At 39.3% G+C, this 20586-nt stretch overlaps 1 protein-coding gene across 4 annotated transcripts in view; it reads right to left on the bottom strand.

Annotated features, from left to right (window-relative positions):
* The window catches only part of madd (MAP-kinase activating death domain), a 40447-nt gene that overhangs the window by 2774 nt on the left and 17087 nt on the right, over positions 1-20586 (bottom strand). The window contains exons 16-34 of one of the 4 annotated variants that reach the window (XM_029498864.1): positions 19453-19512; positions 15974-16082; positions 15639-15825; positions 14966-15116; positions 14404-14607; positions 12993-13043; positions 11513-11616; positions 11244-11327; positions 10583-10741; positions 9962-10082; positions 8093-8213; positions 7801-7906; positions 7596-7706; positions 7130-7237; positions 6492-6656; positions 6336-6408; positions 5608-5714; positions 1825-1894; positions 15-61 (exon numbers count right to left, since the gene is read on the bottom strand). In XM_029498864.1, coding sequence (XP_029354724.1) covers positions 15-61; positions 1825-1894; positions 5608-5714; positions 6336-6408; positions 6492-6656; positions 7130-7237; positions 7596-7706; positions 7801-7906; positions 8093-8213; positions 9962-10082; positions 10583-10741; positions 11244-11327; positions 11513-11616; positions 12993-13043; positions 14404-14607; positions 14966-15116; positions 15639-15825; positions 15974-16082; positions 19453-19512 — 2138 coding nt within the window. The remainder of the gene's footprint in view (positions 1-14; positions 62-1824; positions 1895-5607; positions 5715-6335; positions 6409-6491; positions 6657-7129; positions 7238-7595; positions 7707-7800; positions 7907-8092; positions 8214-9961; positions 10083-10582; positions 10742-11243; positions 11328-11512; positions 11617-12992; positions 13044-14403; positions 14608-14965; positions 15117-15638; positions 15826-15973; positions 16083-19452; positions 19513-20586) is intronic. The other 3 variants (XM_029498865.1, XM_029498867.1, XM_029498866.1) reach the window with 3 other exon arrangements.

Here is a 20586-nt window from a genome sequence, read left to right as displayed (position 1 = left end):
AAGTGAGGACTCACCATGGGGGTCTTGTACTTGTGGATCACCACTTCTTTAGTTTCAGGAACTATGCCGGTGCAAGAGACAAGACAAAGAATTCAAAGGCAGCAGGAACCACAAGTGAGTTCATGTTTGAGAGCTTTGGGGTTACAGAAGTGAACTTTTAAGGGAGTAAAATGGGATGTGGGTCAAGAAGAGTCCACCTCAACAGTCGGGCAACTGTGGGTTAGAATTTAAATGGTTAAAATCCTGGTTAATGATTGATCAAAGGCTTTTGTGCAGCTAATGTATTGATTTAATTTCTTGTAGTAAAAAACAGGGATACATCTCAGCTGGGACTGTTGGTGAAATATTCATGACCTACAATATGGACAAACAAAAACACAAATGTTCTATAACGAGAGTAAAGGCAAATTTTCAAATGTGAAATAAATGAACACAAGGGAGGTAGTTCAACCCAAGTGAACTGAAAGTTAAAAGACATCAGAGAGAAGCAGCTACAAGAGGCCCAGGACCATGTCACTGTCCGCAGGACAGATGGACTTTTCATTAGTAACTGTGAACCCATAGCAGAGATGAGGGGGCTGGGAAATGTTAAATCCCACCCCCACCACTGAGACAGGCAGACTGTCAGAGAATGATGACCACGTGAGAGATGGAGTCTGGGGTGATCTCCGAAATGAAAAGCAAGCGAAGAAGGAAGCAGAGGAGAACTCAGAAAAATGAATCAATGTGAGGATATATTCTGTATAGAATTGGTTGGAATAAGAAAGGAGAAAGGTGACAACACTTTACCTGCTGGAGAATGAAGGTTTTCATAGTGGCAAAGATGAGGGCAACATTACAAAAGCAGCACAGAGACACGACAGTAACCCAGCCTGGCATTGTAATCTATGAGACAGGCTGCCTGTTCTACAGCACGCACACTGCGCTCTCTCTCTCTGTCATACATCTGACAGTCAAATCTTCATCTGGATTCTATACATTTAGTATTTTAAGTCCCAGTAAGTCCTGGAGCTCTCAAACGAGGAAGTCCTCAATCTATCAGAACGGGTCGCAAATACGGTTTCATATTTTAAGTGGGGCACTGCAGTTTTTCCACATGTACTATTCAAGCAGCAAATAGTTCAGTTATGGGCAACTATTTTTACATAAAGGTGAGGATTTGGACAGTGAAAGTGAATTTGTGTATTCATAGTAACACAAGACCTGTGATTCACTGTTTTTAATAGTTCATAATGATTATTATAATAATAGACATCAAGTTTTGCATGAGAGCTGTCAACAATATGAAAAGTTTAGAATATGAATCTTTAATCTGTGTCAGGATTAGAGAATCTCCGCTGTGTTTATTAGTCCCCATTGAGGGATTAATCAGTGATTAAATTATAAGAATTTGAACTATACCTTTAAAACCTTAATCAGGTGACCGTGAATTTGTGTGTACGCATACATTTCCAACATGCTAACTCAGGTTTATCCCTCTCTAATCAGAACTGACTTTACTTCTTCTGATAGAAAAGTATCAAAATCCTGGAGAGATGCTGCGCTGTCCCCACATTGAAAACACTTATTATCTTAACTCTCTCTCGACTGAATGAACCCATTTGCTTCCAGTCTCGTGGTACTTTTAAAGTTCACAGCAAACAGCCCCCTCTGAGGAATTGGTCACTCAAGCACCTGCAGACATCGTTGTCTCGCTGCATCTCAAGGAGAGCGACTGTCCAATTTAGTGAACCTTTATCATCGTCTATGGTCAATGTGTCTGCCATAAAGCTGAGTTACTGCCGTGCCGAGTACAGGCCTAGAATCAATAGATGGTGTAATTACCAAATTCCTCCAGGACAAAGACTCCCTTCACTGTATTGCACTTTTTAATGTGACTCAGCTCTATGAAAACCTAAAAACAAACAAACAAACAAACAAAAAAAAAAAAGACAACATTATTAACTCAACAACACTGGATGAAAAGTAAACACTTTATATTTAGAAATGAACCATGTTTAACTTGTTTTACTCAGTGTGAAAGGTAAAAATAAAACAACTACACATGGATGCAAGCTTCTAACAGCGAATGAAAGAAAAGAAAAGCACACTATGAGAAGTTTCCATGATCAAACGCATACATGGGACAGTTAAATGAGGAGAAATGCATTTAGATCAAAATCAATTCATCATGACTTGTTTCATCAATGGAGAGTTTCAAAACTTAAACATTTACAGTTATATTTGAATGTAAACAGCAAAGGTAGTTAAAAAAAACATTTCTTTTATATACTCAGATGTAATATGGCCCATATGATGCATACATGGAATTTCCATATAAAAATGTAGACAAGGACACAAACTTAGATTTGCCATACAGCTACAACAGTGGAAAGAAAAGACAGAGAAAACAAAATGAACCCAGTATGATGTAACTGCTAATAAGCAAACACAGCAGAGGTTGTGTACCTTCCGCTCCTTGCAGGGGGAGAGAGCATGGGAGAGAAATGGTTTGGATTATTATCGGACAGAAGAGCACAAACACTCGACGACACTCCGAGGGCACTATCTACAGGAGCCTCGTACAGATTCAGTTCAAGAATCTAGCTAAGTGGTTACCAGAGCCAATGTGAAAAAGCCGTCACAAGACGAATCAGCCCCCAAAACTAAAAATAGAATTGTTGAAAAAAAGAAAAAAAAAAGAAGAAGGAAAAAAAGAGGACTAGAGGTTTGACTAGAGTATTGAAAGCTGGATTCACCTTTGTTTTCCTGGACTTTTAACACCTCAGTCCCCAAGAGCCCTCCATGCCTCCTCCTCCAGCAACAAGCGCTGGCACCAACACCACTTGCTCACACCAGAAATGAGGGCATTCACTGATGGAAAGGAAATTCTACTACAATGTAGGATATCACCTCTGACACCACTCTCAATGCCGTGCTGCCCAGAACCCGACCCGGTCTGAGTTCTATATAAATTAATTTGGTAACTTTAAAGAAAAACAAACAAACAAATAAACCCAACAACCTGGCACTGAATAAAGCTCCCAAGGGTTTGGAGAAATGCAAAAAACCCTCCGTGAGCTAATCTGCAAACAGTGAAGCCTCTTTAGGAATCTCAGCTTGATGGTGATGGAAAAACTTTGGTGTTGCACTCAACCCCTTGCAATATGAAGCGCAAAAGTGCTTTGTGAGCCAAAAAGGCTGAGGTAGAAAAGCAAAAGCAGCGGGGGGGGGGAGGGGGAGGCGGGGGCAGGCAGTAATAACAGTGACTCAGTGTGGCCATGTCCAAGTTAAAGGCTCAGTTCACCCAAATGATAATACTGCCAGAGGTTTCTCGGTCCTGATGGTAATATCTCTGCTTGACCCGTGGCTGTCTGCTGCATGTCTCAGCCCCTCTCTGTTGCTGTCTGTCTGTCTGTCTGTCGTGCCTCTCTCACTGCAGCTACATATACAGCCTCAGGGATGATAAGTATATTCCTTCAGCTCAGCTGGCAGAAATCTAACTTGGAAGTGATTTTCATCTTTCTGCAAGCAAATAAAAAAAATGACACCAAAAGAAACCACTAATGAATGACTGTAAAGTAAACAAGACTATTTTCATGCAGCCTAATGCCGCATGGGATGAATCCCCATACCGTTTCACGCATCACCTGTAACCATGGGTTACTGAATACAATTAAAGATATATTATTTTCAGTTGCAACTGTTTGTTTAGACTAGGGCTGGACAATATGGGCAACACTTATATCTATATCATATTTATGTCATTATTCTTCATAATGGTTGATAAAATATAATTCTAATATTGATTCATTAATATTAATATTCATTCAAGATTATCAAAGTCACTACCAAGAAGGCCCACAATGGTTTCCTGCACCTTCAGACTTCTGAAAAGTGAGTTTGCCAGCTCTATGTAACATCTATAAAACTAAATCATATTTTTACTTTGAATACAAATGGAAGGAGAACATTGATTTACTTTTGCAGTTTTAGTCTTCATATACAGAGAAAAAACATGATTTCCCTGTCAAACAAAAACCTTGGCTTTGTCAATATTAATATCTTAAACTATCTTTAAACTACAAAATAAGATGATTATTTTATTCTTGTGTAAACCAATTGTAACAAAAGTGCTTCAGTCATGATAAAGAATCAGAAAAGTTCTCAGAGTTGTGCCGTAATACAGAAAAAAGTTTATCTGATGTTTGAAATTGCCATTTCAATTGACGCTTTATTATGACTGGTGGAAGCTCACTCAGTCAGAGGTTCACATTTAGCAGCTAACACTTACTGCTTCTGATCTAAACCTGTTACAGCCTGTGGTGACATCATGATGTAACGATGTAGCCTGTTGTTGTCTGCTCTTTTTGCTCAGTTAGAATGAAATGAACTGATGGCAGCACCGTGCAATGGACTACAGAAAAATATCAGAAATGTGTGTAAAAAACATATCACTATAACAGACATTTTCTGTTGCTCTTATTATCTTTTACACACACACACACACACAATTATCATCCAGCACTAGTTTAAACCAACGCAGCTCCAATGAAAACAGCTCCTGGTTTTGCAGCAATGAGACATTGATGCTGCTGATCGCAGGTTACATTTTGTGCCAAATATGAGATTGAAGTGACTTCCACCACAGTGAGCCAGAGGGAGAAGGCTCTCATAGAAACATCTGGAAACTGGTTTGTCTAAAACTGTTTCCATGGTCCAATAGCAGCAGAATTTCACCAAATCTCCATTTGCCTCCTGTGATTTAGGTGAACTGAGCCTTAAAATGACTTTGGTGGTTGATAAAGTGGTTGCTGTTTAATCGTAACCATTAGTAATCCCTCACTCTTTAGTCTGTGTTGTTTTGAAAATGTTTGACATGTATGAAGTGTGTTAGCTGAATGGGTCACTGGTTTTCAGCACAGTGTCTGCTAAAACAGTGCAGCTACAGCACATGTAGCTGTTAAGTGTTCAATCACAGACTGATGAAGCTGAGGAAACGATGTACCAAACCCCAACTACGTGCACAGATGTGAAGACAACACATGATGATGTTCAAGGGTCCAAACTTAAATGTCAAAGTTGCTATTAAATAGCCAATTATTAATGAAAAGTCTTTACTCGAGGTCATCTGTCTTACCACTGGTGCATAACACACACATTAAAACACATCTCCTCCCACACAGTAAATGAACATGAGGTTTGAGCACCACAGATGTCAAAAGGAACTTGTGTGGAAGGATGTGTTAATATTGTATGGAGAAATGCATGCATACAAAGAAATGCACACGCACAAACAAACACAATCGGAAACTAGAAAAAAAAAAAAAAAAAAAAGAAAATACAAAAAAGCAAAAGCACAAACAGGAATTCTTCCTCTAGGGGAAAAACATCAGGTATGAGTGAGCGCCATGCCAATGTGTTGTAATCAGTCATCTCTGCCGTTGAATTTATTTTATTACTTTTTAAATGACATTAGAGGAAGATGTCACGTGATGAGAGGAAACAGGAGAGGAGAGCAAAGAGGTGGGCAGATGGGCGGGATGAACTCTGAACCATGAGTGGTTTTTATTTTCATGCCCTGTGAGATGAGAAGCGGTTTTGCTTCTGCTTTTACTGGCCTCTTACCTGGCTGTGCATGAATTTAAGGTTGATTCCCTCCAGCGTGACCTGCAGCAGACCACCTTCACCAGTTTTCATGTCCTGGACAGGAAACTCTCCGCCCAGCTCTGGCCCTGAAAGAAACGGCAGCCGAGAGTTTAGTGTCTCAACAGGCAGACAGTATGTATTCAGCAGGACATGTGACAAGAAATAAATGAAATGGAAGAAATTACCTTTTCAGATCTCCTTCAAATTAGTACATTTCCAATACACTACAGTCATATCCACATTTTTAAGTGTCAACAAAAACCTGAATTGTTGGTTAGTTCCTGCCCTTTCTTTTTCCCTGTTTCAACATTTTAATAACTTACTAGTTTGGTCAATAAACACATTATTGCACATCTGAGTTAAAATACACAACCTTGATGCTGAGAAATGAAGAGCTATGGTCACGCAGGTGTTCTGTAATTTGTTAAATGTTCTAAAATGTCCACTTGATAAAGAATTATAAAGTAAGTACTATCTAAGTCCATACTTATGCATTCAGATTTTAATGTCATAACTGTGACCCCAAAACAAATGAATTTGTACCTTTACTACAGTAAAAACTCTGAACAGTAACTATAGCCAGTCCCCCTAAGAAAGTTGGTAATATTGTTAAAAGATCAGGTGGGAGCAGGTCAGACGGAAAGAAGAAAAACACATGGAGGGGGTCTGGGGGAAAGCTAAGCAGAGGAGACTCCCTCACCCCATACCTGGTTTAATGCTCTGCTGTCTTGCTGCAGCTCTTTCCATACTGTCTTTAACACAGTAGTAGAGTTCACGACACTGGAATGCAAAGAGGAATGTTGTTGAAATTGTAACCAACAGTGGATTAACAGAGCAGCATGCCGAGAGACGACATTTCTGACCTTTTTGGTGTAGAACTTGTTGAGCTGTGTCTCTTGGCCATTGCGTCTCCAGAGGCACAGAACCTTGGTCTTGGGGCAGTAAGTCATGTTGATGAGCTTCTCATACCACCAGCGTTCATACACTGTGCCAATATTGCTGCGCAGAACTATGCAGTCGTCACAAACCTGAAACAAGTGAAATTTTAGTTGTAATACTGCTGATTCTCATATTAAAGTCAGTATTTGAATACCCTTGATTAAGAAATAATATCAGAGTCCCAACATCACCAGATAGAGACCCAGAGGCTACCTAAAATGTTCTACAGTGGATTACATTTACTATAATTTCAATAATTTAGCCGCTAGACACGTCACTCTTAACATAAATAATATTTTTATTTTCCATTTAACTCTAGGTTTTTCTTTCTTTACTTCATGTCTGAGTCAAGTAAAAGTAGACGTAAAAAAACATCTTGCATTAAAACCCTACTTAGACAGGAAAATGTTCTGATAAAATCCTAGTAGAAGTTAGTTCAATGCTTTGGAAGAATTCAGGTGGACGCCTGACATAACTTATGATGGGATGAGCTACGACTGAGTCCACTTCCATAAACACAATTCATAATTCAACATCACAATTATGGTCAAGCTATGCCCACCTCCATGAAAAAAATGTCTCCTGTGGTATCAGTGCCAGCGTGAACGACAAAAGTTTGTTTCTTGATGTGACGGCTTCCACTGGGCCTGATGGACAGTTCACGGCCACTCTAAAAGGGAAGCAAGTAGTAGTAAATCTTTACTGCCCCCGAAGGGCAATTCACATGGAGCATAAAAGACCCAACAAGAAAAAACTAAAGCACAATTCATTCATATCATATATTCATAATTCATTCGAAAACTTTATTTATTTTGTATTCCTTTCATTTTTAATTTGGAGAGATTTAAATTTTCAGATCTAAAAAAAAATGAACCAAACCAAACAATCTCTGTTTTACCTCTAATTAGAACCAGATTACCGTTCATTTCAGGAAACCTCCTTGAAGATAATTTCCAAATGGACATGAATTATAGACCTGTCAATTTTGCAGTTTGAATTAACTAAAGAAATAAATGACACATATTCACCATGTTAGCCAGTTTGTCCAGTATCTCATTGATCTCTTGGCTGTACGTAAGGCAGATGTGGGACTTCCCCATTAAACGTCTCACTTTCTTCCTGATGTCATTTTTGTTCACCTGAACAAACATTGAGGGGAAACAAAAGTTGAGCTATCTGGAAATAAAAAAGGCAATCATCCCATGATAAAAATAACAGACGTTATTCCCCTACTTTCATCATTAGCATGTATGCTATCATATTGTGCAGCAGAGTGGCCAGAAGTCTGTCTTCATCATCCTCCAGACGCTTTCGGTCATGGTCTCCTAGTGAGAGGTATCTGTTGCCAAACACAACACAGACAAAGCAGGTCTTAATGGCCCAGAGGAGGGTCATGAGTCTTACTAAGAGGCTTACTAATGCAAGTGAAAAGGAACCAGAAAAGCAGAAGCTGCATGGTAATCAAACAAATATTCAAGAAGGAAACTCTAAAGCCAGAATGTATAAAACATAAGTCTCGCTGAACCTTTCGATCATCTCCTGGGGTCCTTGGTCCATCCCCATGCCTTCCCGCTCCAACATCACAGCATCTAAGAAGGCATCCTCCCAGAACTGCACCTGGTCCCACAGTGTGGAGCGCTCTTTGCCTGAACACATAATAGCAAACATGTAGGTTCCAAAGATTTGCCTGTTTCATCAACAACGTTGCTCATACAATCAAATTACACACTAACAACATGCATTGTTCTGTCACAGCAGCTAATAAATGCATTTTGATGAAAAAGTTGTTTAAAGTTGCACTCCGACACCCACATTACAACCAAGTTGAATTTTGCTAATTATAAAAAGAGAACTTTTCATGGACATAATCAGGGATTCATGTTATATATCTATTCCTTTTTTTTTTTTTATTATTATTAATTAATTAATTAATTAAATATAGTAGCAAAAAGCCAAAGACACAAAAATGTGTGACAAATTTAAGGAACAAAAAAAAAAAAATTTTCATGGGCAGTTTAATGGGGATTAAATATTACGTTATCATATTATTATAACATCGTTGGCTGAACCAGGTAAATTTTTCCACACCATCACTATAATAAGCAACTAATTGGAAGTCTTGACATTTCTCAATCTCATTTAACAGCTGGTGGTTCATTTGAGTGTGTTCAACTCTTGATTACATTTCTAACAGCAATGGAAGGCAGCATGTACTCATCCAATACGCAAACCCATGAAACATCAGAACTCTAACTCTAAAAAAATGGGTCAGAACACTGAGCGAAAGTGAAGGCCAGTAGATCATTTTGGTGTATTTGATCTGTGTGGGAGAGAAAAATCTGCTCCCAAGTGGCCCACCACTATCTCACATCAGATGTTCACCTCAACGATGGGCAGGAGAGTGACAGTGGATACACCACACACATTTACACAGGAAAGGGGGTAAAGGCAAGAGATTAGCCCTACTCAGAGAAAAGGTTTCCATGGCAGCATCTTCTAGTTGATCCCAAACGGAGCTCTTATCACGGCCTGGAAAGATTTCCCAGGAGGAGCAGCAGGAGGGAAGAGAAGCAGCGAGAGCAGGCAGGGATTATGCAAAGAGGTGAGTGGGTTTAATGGCAAAAACAAGCGCAGAGAGAGACGAGCGCCACACCAGAGGAACAGAAACTGGCTTTTGATTGTATTCAGAACTTTTTCCTAAAGTATATGATTAGCACAGTCAAGCAATAATCCCGTGATATTTATTTTCACATAAAAATTTTTAGCAAGAATGTGCAGAATCAAATTAATTCAATAACATACAGTTACAATACAGATAAATTCTAACTATGAGCAGCAGTGAATACAACTTCCTGCTTCTGTTGTGCTAGTTCACGACTGTAAAACTGGAGAGTCATATTATGTCACATTAGATCTGAACAGGGCATGACCTTTCACTTTATATCAGACGTGTAGTTTATTATTTCATAATACACATTTAAACTATTGCGCCACTTCTCTGTCAGCATGTGCTTGACTTCTCATTTATTCTTTTAAGAATAACTTGACACCATTAGCAAGAGTTCACTGGAAGTACATTCATAGAAACTGAAGGAAGAGCTTTCACAGGTTGTACTCTGTGAAAGATAACAGAAATTAAAAATCTGACATCTCTCAACATCTGCTACAACATCTACAACTACATCTGGTTTTAATTTAGTGGAGGCAGCTTTTTACAAAATATTTGAATAAAAATACTTTTTTAAACAAGCAAATTAAAGGTTAGTAAAGCAAAGCAGAACAAGTCAGTAGCACAATAAATAAATAAATGTACTTATCAAATCTGTGTTTAGTGTTTTTAAGATGTTAGCTGTTTGACATAACCACAAGAGAAAGCATCAAGACCAGAACATACCCAGCAGACCCTCACAAAGGTAAATCCTCATACTGATGTCCTCCATGGGCTGCGCGGGTGGGCCCTTTACCATAGCATGTCCGTGATCTTTTGTACCTGGTTTCAGAGTGTGCGTCTTCCCCTGAGGAGGCAAGACAGGAGCTAGTTCATTAACTATAAACGCAAATACAAATGTTTGTTTAATTAAACACCACATGGAAAGGACTGGAGAGCCTTAAGTGATATCTTTTTTTCTCTCTTCTTCACACCAAAGAGGCGCGAGTGTGTCTGACATTTGAAGAAATATTACTCACTTGAAAATTACATACATACAACAAAATACTAAGTTTTTGTATGTCTCTTGAGAGAGACAGGGTGTTCTATATTTTTCAGGAAATGTAATCTTTCCACTCATATTCAGCTGCTTTGAACAGATAGAATCTAGTACTCAGTTTTTCAGTTTTTCTAGAATGCAGAGGAACACATCCCATCAGAGTCTGGCACCTGCTGTGAAGCTTTTTAAACTACTTTGCAACTCCTTAAGGCCAAATGGAGCAAGGTCATCATTAAATTGAATCAAACGTTTATCTCATTTAAGAACTGTCATCTGCACATTTCGCTTCTAAAATGCCTTCTACTTACGAACACTGAGCTGGTGGCCGGATTGGTTTCAATCTCACTGTCAGACAGAGTCCCTCTGGACTGAGTTAAATGAGGAGCAATCCTCCCACCGAGGCCCTCTCCAGCTGTGCTGCTCAGGTCACTGTCAGCTCCAAGAGTCTCTCCAGAGCTATTGCTGATCTAAAACATAAAAATCAAAGTGTAAGAAGAACACAGGAGTGCAGAGGGTTTTGCATACAAGAAGCTTTCATTGTCATAGCTAATACCTTTGGAGTGTATTATCTATTCACACTGTAGTTCTCATACCACATGGCAGTCTTTGAATATTGGACTCCATGTTTTTAATGGTTGAATTCGTTCAGTGTCTTTCGGTATATGAACTGATGAGGGTCTGAGAACCAAACACCAGTGATATTTAGGTAAATATTAACACACAGTACATTCACATACGAAAGAGCTAATACCGCTTCAAAAGTAACACCAGTTTCCCAGTCTACAAGCAGAAGGTGTGGTAGATTATTTTATTTACCTTTTTTTGTTTGTTTGTTTGTTTCAGACTTTCCAGGGATTTAAATTAATTGAACCAATTGAAACCTACTGAAAAGTCATATGAAATTGTGACATACAAAGTGTCTGTAAAAGATGGAATCATGCTGCAGTTTGTGCGTTGGCCATGCCCTACCACTGTGCTGGCCTCTGAGTCCTGGCTGGTGCTTCTTGTCAGGATCGGCGGCTCGGAGCTTGCTATGGACTCAGTGTCACTCTTCTGTAAACCCATACAGAAGAAAGTGTTGAAAATAGAGAAGTGCGAGTGTGTGTGTGGCTTGCACCAAAAAATGCATTTTACTGTGAACTTAATCCACAATGGTTAGTTTATTTGTTTAACACCACAGAAATAGAAACAAGCAGCAGATGATATCCAGCTTTACATTCAACACCCTATGAACAAACCTGGGATCCAGATGTGACACTGAGGCCACTATCAGCACTCATCTGTGATTTCTTCTCCTCAGCATCAGTCATCTGGGGGCGCTGCTGCTTCGCTCCCTCAGACCCTGCAGGACACACAATGGTTCTTAGCTTGTTTTCCTGATTGTCACACTGCCCTCTGACCTTGCTGAGTTGCCTCACCCAAAGCCACCACAGCAAAGCAACTCTGATGTTACTCCCATCTAAAGTGCCAAAGCCTCCATCTTAACATAATGACAAAGCAAAGCATAGAGTATAACACGACCCTATAGTGTTGGAGAAATTATTTTGTTTTCCAAGCTTCAAAGCCATAAGTCGCCTGGTGCTAAAAATACAGGGTGACCAGTACAGCTTACGCATTTTTCACAACTTTCCGTTTCCAATAGTGATGATTAACTCAGTTTAAAAACAGAGAAGTCACAAAGGGGTAAGCAGAAAGTGCAGTAAAATTGGAAAAAAAAAAAAAAAAACAACACTGCAAGAGCGTGACATTAATTCTCAGTCAATGCTGCAAATGTTGCCCAAGTTACACCATAAACAACAGACACAGGCAGTTCAGCATGCAGACAAACTGATGGACGGTAAACAATACATTTTCTGTTTCAAGTGTTATTTATCACCCGTGTAGATGCAGATGCCCGCGCGGATAGCTGACACTTCCCTGTTTTTCAAGATTATTTCATCAGCTTTTACACACCATTTGATAAAACCTAAAAAGTGCACAATTTACAGCAAGAGACTTGAAACTGTAAAATATACAGTTTAAAAGAGCAGGAAAGGACAGCATGTATTCATTTCTGTTCATCCGCGTGTCAAGAAGAGAATAAATAAACAAACAAACACTTGGATCAAAATCAAATTACATATTACTTGAACTTAAACCAGTGACTATAACAGTACATTTTATAAATTATGGATAAATATTAGAGAGAATAATAATGTACCTGCTTTAAGCATCCACATCTACAGCACTTTCTACATCCAACCATCTGAGCTGATTTCATAATATATTATAGTTGATCATCTTGTGGAAACAAACCAAGACTCTCAAGTCATGACTAAATAGATTGTTTTCATCTTTTTTTCTTCTTTTTACAACGTGTATTTTCACATAGCGCTCTCTCTGTGAGACATCATGTGATAGTACTGGAAACAGCAGAGGAGACTAACGCTACAGCATGATAAACTTGTATCGTTTTCACTATCTGGAAAACTAGAACATCTGTTTAACACAATGTATTTGCATGACTCCGATTCACATCTCAATTATTATATATAAGCAGAAACAATTTTTTTCTCTCTGCTATGCATTTTGACATGCTTATCAGGAGGATTCATTCTCACTTACGCGTTGAAAGACACTGGTGAGTTTGAAAAGATAAAGAAGGGGGTGGGAATAAGTCAACAGCACCCCAATCTTTCTTTCTTTTCTTTTTTATTGGGTGTGTGAAAAGTGTCTTACTGTGTGGTTTTTCCATAGCTTTTTGCTTATCCTGGTGCTTGCTCCACAATTCTACCCAAGATGCATTGCAAGCAAGGAGAGAAAGACAGAGAGAGAGTCAGAGAGCTGGTTGAAAAGGCATGTATGGTGGATGAGCATTAAAATCAAAACAAAAGCAAAATAAGCATTAAGAATTTGTCATTACAGAATGAAGGTGTTTTGTAATGTTTGCATGTGGCTGTGCATTTAATCTGGAAATGAAAAATACTTTTTTTGTTAAACTATATTGTGTGTGTGTAACAGCCACTAAGATAACATTACAACACACCCAGAGCTCCTGGCCCAAAGCCCTGGAGAGCCACACAGTGACAACAGAATGAGCTTGGGCTCTGACTGTTGGCCCGCAATTTCATCAACTGTATTTGTCTGGCTCCCCAGAGCAAAGGTTAAAGAGAGGAAAAGAGCATGGGATGAGTATGAGAGGCTGACTAGCCAGCAGGTGAAATGGAGCAGTTGCTGAAGCTGGGATGCAAGTCTCACAGCATTCTGTAGAATTGAAAGTGCAACTTCTAACAGGAAAAAAGTGGTGCGGGTAGGAGAGGTGTCAAGGTGGTTAACTGAATGTGTCCCCTGTATACAGAGCCAGGATAGTTCTCAGAAAATCAAGTGATCAAAGAGATTGTTAAGCACTTTCTTCGCCAATTGGATTGTTTGCAATCAATAGAAAACACTTTTTGCAATGAAATTTGTTTCTTTACTGGGACTGTTTACTGGGGAGTGATGCGTCCACCCTCCATGCTGAGAGCAAAGGAACGGCCATTTTTGAGAGCACGCCTCGCAGAAACCTGCAGTAAAGGTACAGACAAGCGCTGATTTGACTATCAATATGCATACCTCTGGTTTCCCTCGTCCACTACTGCAGATTTAAATACAGGAAGACCAACACAGAGACATGCATTCAAGGTGCTAAGAGGCTGTTAACAGAACTCCAGAGGGAAGGCAAACAGGGGCACAGATGTTCAAGGAAGGGGAGACAAACACACCAGGCTGGAAGGCAGGGAAATATTCCAGACACTTTATGTCACTACAGATCTACAGCAGGAATATTTTAACCTAAGCCAAATTCACAAAGGTGATGATGATTTCATATCACCAGACAATTTTCAGTATTACACGCAGAAATAGAGCTGGAGGAGAGTAAATTTTCACAGCACTGTTTTGTTGTCGCTTGTGATCATCACCATTGCACGCCAAAATGTGTGGAATATTTTGACACCTGTGAAAATCTCTCAGGGACAAGTGAAGGGATCTTTTTTTGAGACGGTTGGAGGAGGGGGATGCAGACTGGAGTCAAGTTTGATGAGCTTGTAAGGAGACAGGGGAGGGGGATCTCACAGTGCACATGCAACCGGGGCTGGAGTGGTGTACACACCAATCGAGGCAATAAAGTTCTCCTCGTTCAGACTCCGGGTATCAAAATGGCGGGCTCCTTTGCCCGTTGTGTGGTGCGGCAGCTGCAGTTGGGGAATATTCAGAAGGCCCTGAGGTCTGACAGCCTCCATACGACCAGAAGGACTCTCTTTACTCCCCGGGCTGCCAGCACTGTCTGTGGGGCTTCGCTTGCGTTTTTCTGGGTCTACCAAGTTACCAAAATTGAGGGGCCAGAGACAGAGTTTATCAAAATTACAGGTTAATAGAAAGCAGCCAGAGGTTTAAACTGCCAGAGGGTTAACAGTATCATTCCAAGAAGGAAAAAAAACATTGATGCATTTAACCTTTACAGTTTCAGTTAGTGTCTCAACATTTTGCATGCAGCTTTAAGCTTCATATAAACGCAATGCAAAGACATGAAGTGTTAGTAGCAAAGGCCCACTGCTGTTATGCCTCCCAGCACAAAAAGTGAGGTGAAACTATTATAAAAATCACCCTCCAGTAAAAATCACACAATGCAGTATTAAATTAATGCATTCCTGTGCTTAACATGCATGACCTACCTTTGGTTTGATAATGGGTGCGTGCTATTTCCAATAAGCTGAAGACACTGGCCATTCCTCCAAGGCCTGCATTTGTGTAAGAGTGCTCCAAACTGGAAACTGTACACTTCAAGATATCCAGCATGCCCTTGTACACCTTCCTGCTAACCTCCTGGACACACAACAAAGGAATGAGGGAAATAATACCCTTTTCATACCTGGCACTTATTTAGATCATATCTTGCAATCTGATGTCATTTTCCAGCTTTACAAGGACATAAAATCTATGCAGTGAATTATTCGGCCAGTCAGACAGACTATCCCGTTGCTAGTGTGCTTGTGTTTATCTTAAACAACTCAGTGCCCTACAAACAGCTTTACAGTGAATTCACCCTTCAAAGGCAATCTTTTAATTGGATTAGATCTCAAATGCATCATGACTGCATTCACAACAGTACTTAAAGCAGTTCTCTCAGAATCAGAGAGAGAGATCAGAATAATGTGAGAGATCTTAATATTAGGACTTTCAACAAGACACAAAATACAAGCAGCAATACAAAATTCCATGCTCTATCTGTTAGAGCATGGGGCTGTTATATGTTGCAAAGATCTTGGAATGAGTTCCCTTCACTGTGACCTACAAGTCCTCGTTATGTGGTTAATGATGCACATTTTCCATATGTGTGAATCTCACCACATCACGTATGATCTCCTGTCGGGCATCTTCCTCTGACTGGACAGCTCTGTTCAGCTTACTCAGCACAAAGACACGAAGCTGCTCATTCTCCAGGAGACGGCGCACTTTTTTCATGTTGAGCCAGCCAACCCCTTGACCATCCAGAACACTCTGCACTACCTCCTTCAAGAACTGCTGGTTCTCACTGCGTAAAATTGAACAGGCTCAGTTACATTCAACAGATACATAGACTATGGCTGCAGCCTTAAAACAGAATAAATACAGTATCATAAAATAATTTACATTATGAAGATATCTTCTAATTTTTCATGTTGCATGACAAACTTTATTACCTTGTGTTGTTGACTCGGCCCTGTGGGGAAGGAGACTCTCTCTTCACAGTTGGACTGTGCTTGATTACTGAGGATTTCTGGTCCACGAGTGCTCTCGGTGCACGTGCACCTGGAAGAAAAAGCAAAATGATAAGGTTTCTGAACAACCTCGAAATGAGAAAACAAAAAAAACGCACACGCACACAAAAAAAAAAACCCCACCACCAACAACAACAAAAAACTATACTGTCAACTACTAGCTCACTAGACAGAAAGGCACGCATTATAAGTGGACTGGACACACACAAGGGCATTTGCTCATCAGGAACTGGAAGCAGAACAGGAAAAGTTTTTTTTTTTCCTCAAGATACAAAATAGAAAAGAAATCAGTTTTCATCATTTTGTGAAGAGCACAGACAAATCTGGACTCTACTGAAGGTTATCTATTGCTGAAGAGACAAAAAATTGGAGTTGCTCAAGTCTATTGTTCAGAGGCGAAGGGCAACTCAAACAGGGGCATGGTGTGCACGCGAACACACACACACACACACACACACAGACACAGACACACAAGTCCAAATGGTGCTCTTGGTGGTGGCATCAGACATTAGCAGCATAGAGATGTGAGGTCAGACAGAGCATAGCCTGTATAGCACCTACACAAGTGATATCATGCATGAAAGAAAATAAAGATATGCATGGATGGAGAGGGTGAGGAACTACATTTCAAGGTTACAATCTAATACACACCTATTATGCTGCTTTGCATCTGTAAGTGAAGAACTTGCTAGGTTGCTTGGGTTACCTTATCAATCAACATATTATAAATGTATAACTCAGGAAACTCAAAACATGAACTGAAGCAAATGAATATATATAAATATATGTAGGAGACTTCACCCAGGTCAGTCTTTTATAAAAATACTGAAGTAATAACTTACATTTTTCGCAACATAATTCAAAGATCTTCTTTATTCCAGTATCTCACAGCAAATTTGATTATTTTTGTATTTCTACTTAGTCATTTTCTATTTCCAAGGCATGAAAAGATGAACGAGGAACATTCTCCTCCAGGAGAACAGAAAGCTTTTCTGATCTGACAGCTGTCACTTCAGGCTTTTACCGTCCATTTTATGTGATAGCGAAGATCCATTGTTTATTGTTGTGTTACTGAGCCAGGAAAATTGGGTTTTATGCCAAATATCAATACTTGCAAGTAGATCTTTCCAGCGTTCCATTTTGAAAAATCAATAATGCACAGTTGTTATGATGTATTGTAAAATAAAAGGCAATAGACACAGTGTTTGAAAGATAAAGATGATGATAAGCATTACTTGAGGAAGAGGGTGGGGACTGTTTTTGGAGTTTGTGCTCTTGGCTACACTTCACCTTTTAACGGCTCTAGATGCTAGACAGCCCATGGTACGGCGTGTCCTTTGAAGCTGCCATTCTTTATAATGTCCTACACCTCAGGGTCAAATCATTTGTTTTCCTGAGTAACAAGAGATGGTGGTGGAGCCAATCTGACTCTGTCTGAGCCAACAGAACCATAACATGCAACTGTATAACCAGGTCAACCCAAAGTTAAGCTAGAATTACTGCCTGATGGTTGGGTGGCTCTGCCAACCCATCAAGTTGGAAGGGAATAAGGTTGAAATCTTCTCTTCCTGAGTTAGTCAGTGATGACTGATGAGCAGAAGTGTCTTTATGATGTTACAATTAATGTCACCTATTAGAGATGAAATGACTGACTCAACATTTTTATCAGTTAATTTTTTAGTCAAAAGCCATGTTTGCGCCAAATCTCAAGAAACTTTCTCAAAGCTTTACTGAGGTATCATGTCCACAAGAATTTAAAAAAAAAAAAAAAAAAAAAAAAGACAATCAGAAAGCATCATGCCTCTGAGTGACACACTCAAAGGACAAGAAGAAGCTTAGCAGTTCACTTTCAAACCAACAATCTCGGTAGCATCCACATCAGTCAGATTTTACCCCTGATTTGACCTCACCAAACTGAAAATCTAAAAAAACATTGACAGTCCTTCACAGTTACTCCTAAAGATGGCTGACAATGACATCTGCAAAATGTCTGGTCCCTATCCAAGTAGGCGTATGACATTTCACCTCCTTACTCATTGTACAACAAAGTAAATGCTGCCGATGACGTGACACTGAAGAAGAACTGCAGAGTGTGAATCTGTGGTTAGGTTGGGTTGAGGTGGGTTTTTCAAATGCAGACTTCCACAGCCAATGTTTCTGTTTGACAAATCCATAAAGCATCCTTTCCATGCAGCATATAAAACCTATTTTGTGAGATACAGGTTGTGTTTCCTTCTAATTAGCAATGTCCTGTTTCATACTATTTTATGTATTTATGCATGTTTCCTTTGTCAGTTAAAATGTTTTATTATGTATTTATTGCTTGTACTACTGCTCCTGTCACTAAATGCACAGCTTATGATCCGCTCAGTGTATTAATGTACAATTTTTAAATTTACTGGCTTAGTGGGCTCCTTATAAGCTTCCCTCCTGTAGCACGAGCAGGGAGAAAAATCCTGCGGTCCCACAGTGTGATGTGAACAGTGAAATTAAATATTATAAAAAATGAAATATTATGCACTGTTTTACTAATATTATGTTTCAGTGCTGTTTAAACTACTTTAAACTACTGTCAGCTCACTGACAGTAACTGCCTCACTGCTCCAAACCCAACCTGCAAACTCACAAAATGTTGGAATAGCAATTACTGCTGTCTAATCTGTTATTACTGGAAAAAAAAACCCGGCCTCGTGTGGGTTACAATGTTCCATTTCAGGGATATGTAAGCTGTGTGACTGTTTTGGGTGATGGAGTCTTTGCTGTGTATTAACACTATTAATAAATAATATACTGAATAGTCATATAGACAAAGTAAAAGCCTGGATTTTACTTGTAAAAATAAACTATTTCAAGATCTGGGCAAAAATTTGCATAATTTTACTGTAGTCACTGCTCATTGTGCACAGCACTTTTGAAGACTGATTAGGCCAAACCCTATTAGTATTATGTGGGAGCATAAAGGATAAGAAATCAATTACAAACAATTGATGCGGGTAGAATAGCTTAGTCTACTCTTTTCTTACTCTGCAACTCCAATATTCTTATTCATCTCTTGTTCTTCATTTGCTACCTTGAGGGTTGTTGCATAATGTATTGTTTTACTCTTTCCAGGGATCTCAAATTTCAGATCTATGTATATTGTTTTGGTCTTTTAGAACACACTTGTTATAGCTGGTTCAATAAATAAAACTAAACATACTGTGAAGTGAAAAGTTAGTCTGGTGGAAAGGCAACAGTCACTATGAATGGCAGTGTGAGAAAACAAGACTCAATGCTCCACTGGATTTCTGATGAAACATACAGTGACTACAATGAGGATAGACAGAGGAAGATGCTGGGAGATGTAGTTGACTGGCTTGGAGAAGCATGCAGCTCACTCGATTAAAAAGGGCAGAACCCACCTTCTCCGCTCCCCGGGCCAGCCTCAGTAATAATCTCCATTAGAGAATTTAGCCCAAATACTGCACACAAAACCCAGAATTAGTGCCGCAAAAAGGTGGACAGAGAGAGGGACACTGGCCCAGACACAACCAGTCTGAACATCAACCCGTAACAGACATGCACACTCAACATGGTGTCAAAACAGAGGAAAAAAAAATAAAAATAAAAATAAAGAAGAAAAAAGGGCTGACAAAAAGACAAAATACAATATGTGCTGATGATGGTATCAATCCTGAAAGTGTTTGAAAAGATGACTAATGCCATGTGCTTGGCAACACATTTAACATTTACAGAATTAAGTAGGAGCTGTGGATAGCTCATACTTCATTATATAAACAGCAGACTGATCCATGTGAGTAATCCAGTCCAACATTGAAAATGGTAATATGAAGCAATGGCTTAATGGGTTTTATAATTAGAGCATGAACACCAATATAAGGCATAAATTGTTGTTTGACCACAAAAACAAAAAAAGATAACAAGTAAAATACTTCACTAGAAAATTTGTGCTCTTCAAAGATCTCTGTTTTTGATAAAATAGTCAGTGACATTCAACATGGGAAAGCAAATGCAAAACAATGAAGCCACCAAACAAGTAAGCAAGGCAAAACACAGGAGATTGGGGAGGCAAGAAGGAAATAAAAGTCCTTTCAATGAGGACAGCTCTTTTAGTCAAAACTGTTCTAATACACACATTTATAAGTAAATGCAGTTAAAAAGGACCGAACATCCCTCTGTGGTAGTAAGGTCGTGCAGATGCCACACCAACAGCAGCTTGCAGTCACAAAAGAAATCTTTTGACCATATATATACTACCAGTCAAAAGTTTGGACACACTTTCCTGTTCTAGGAAAGTGTGTCCAAACTTTTGACTGATAGTGTATGTGTGCTTCATAATGTGCCGGAAAGATTCCAACCAGTCACACAGAGCGGTATGGCAAAGGAAGAGAGGGGGGAAGGCCTGGATATACTTAAATGACATTAAAAGGTGTTTTCTATTTTAGTCCAGTCTTATACTTAGAAACAGGGTGAAAGACAGGAATAGGTTACTTCAAGAATAAAGGAATGTCTAGTAAGGGGGCAAAAAAAAAAAA

This window comes from Echeneis naucrates, chromosome 3, assembly GCF_900963305.1.
Source record: "Echeneis naucrates chromosome 3, fEcheNa1.1, whole genome shotgun sequence".
NCBI lineage: Eukaryota > Metazoa > Chordata > Actinopteri > Carangiformes > Echeneidae > Echeneis > Echeneis naucrates.
Note: the sequence above shows the minus strand (reverse complement) of the source record. Positions and strands in the feature narration are given on the sequence as shown.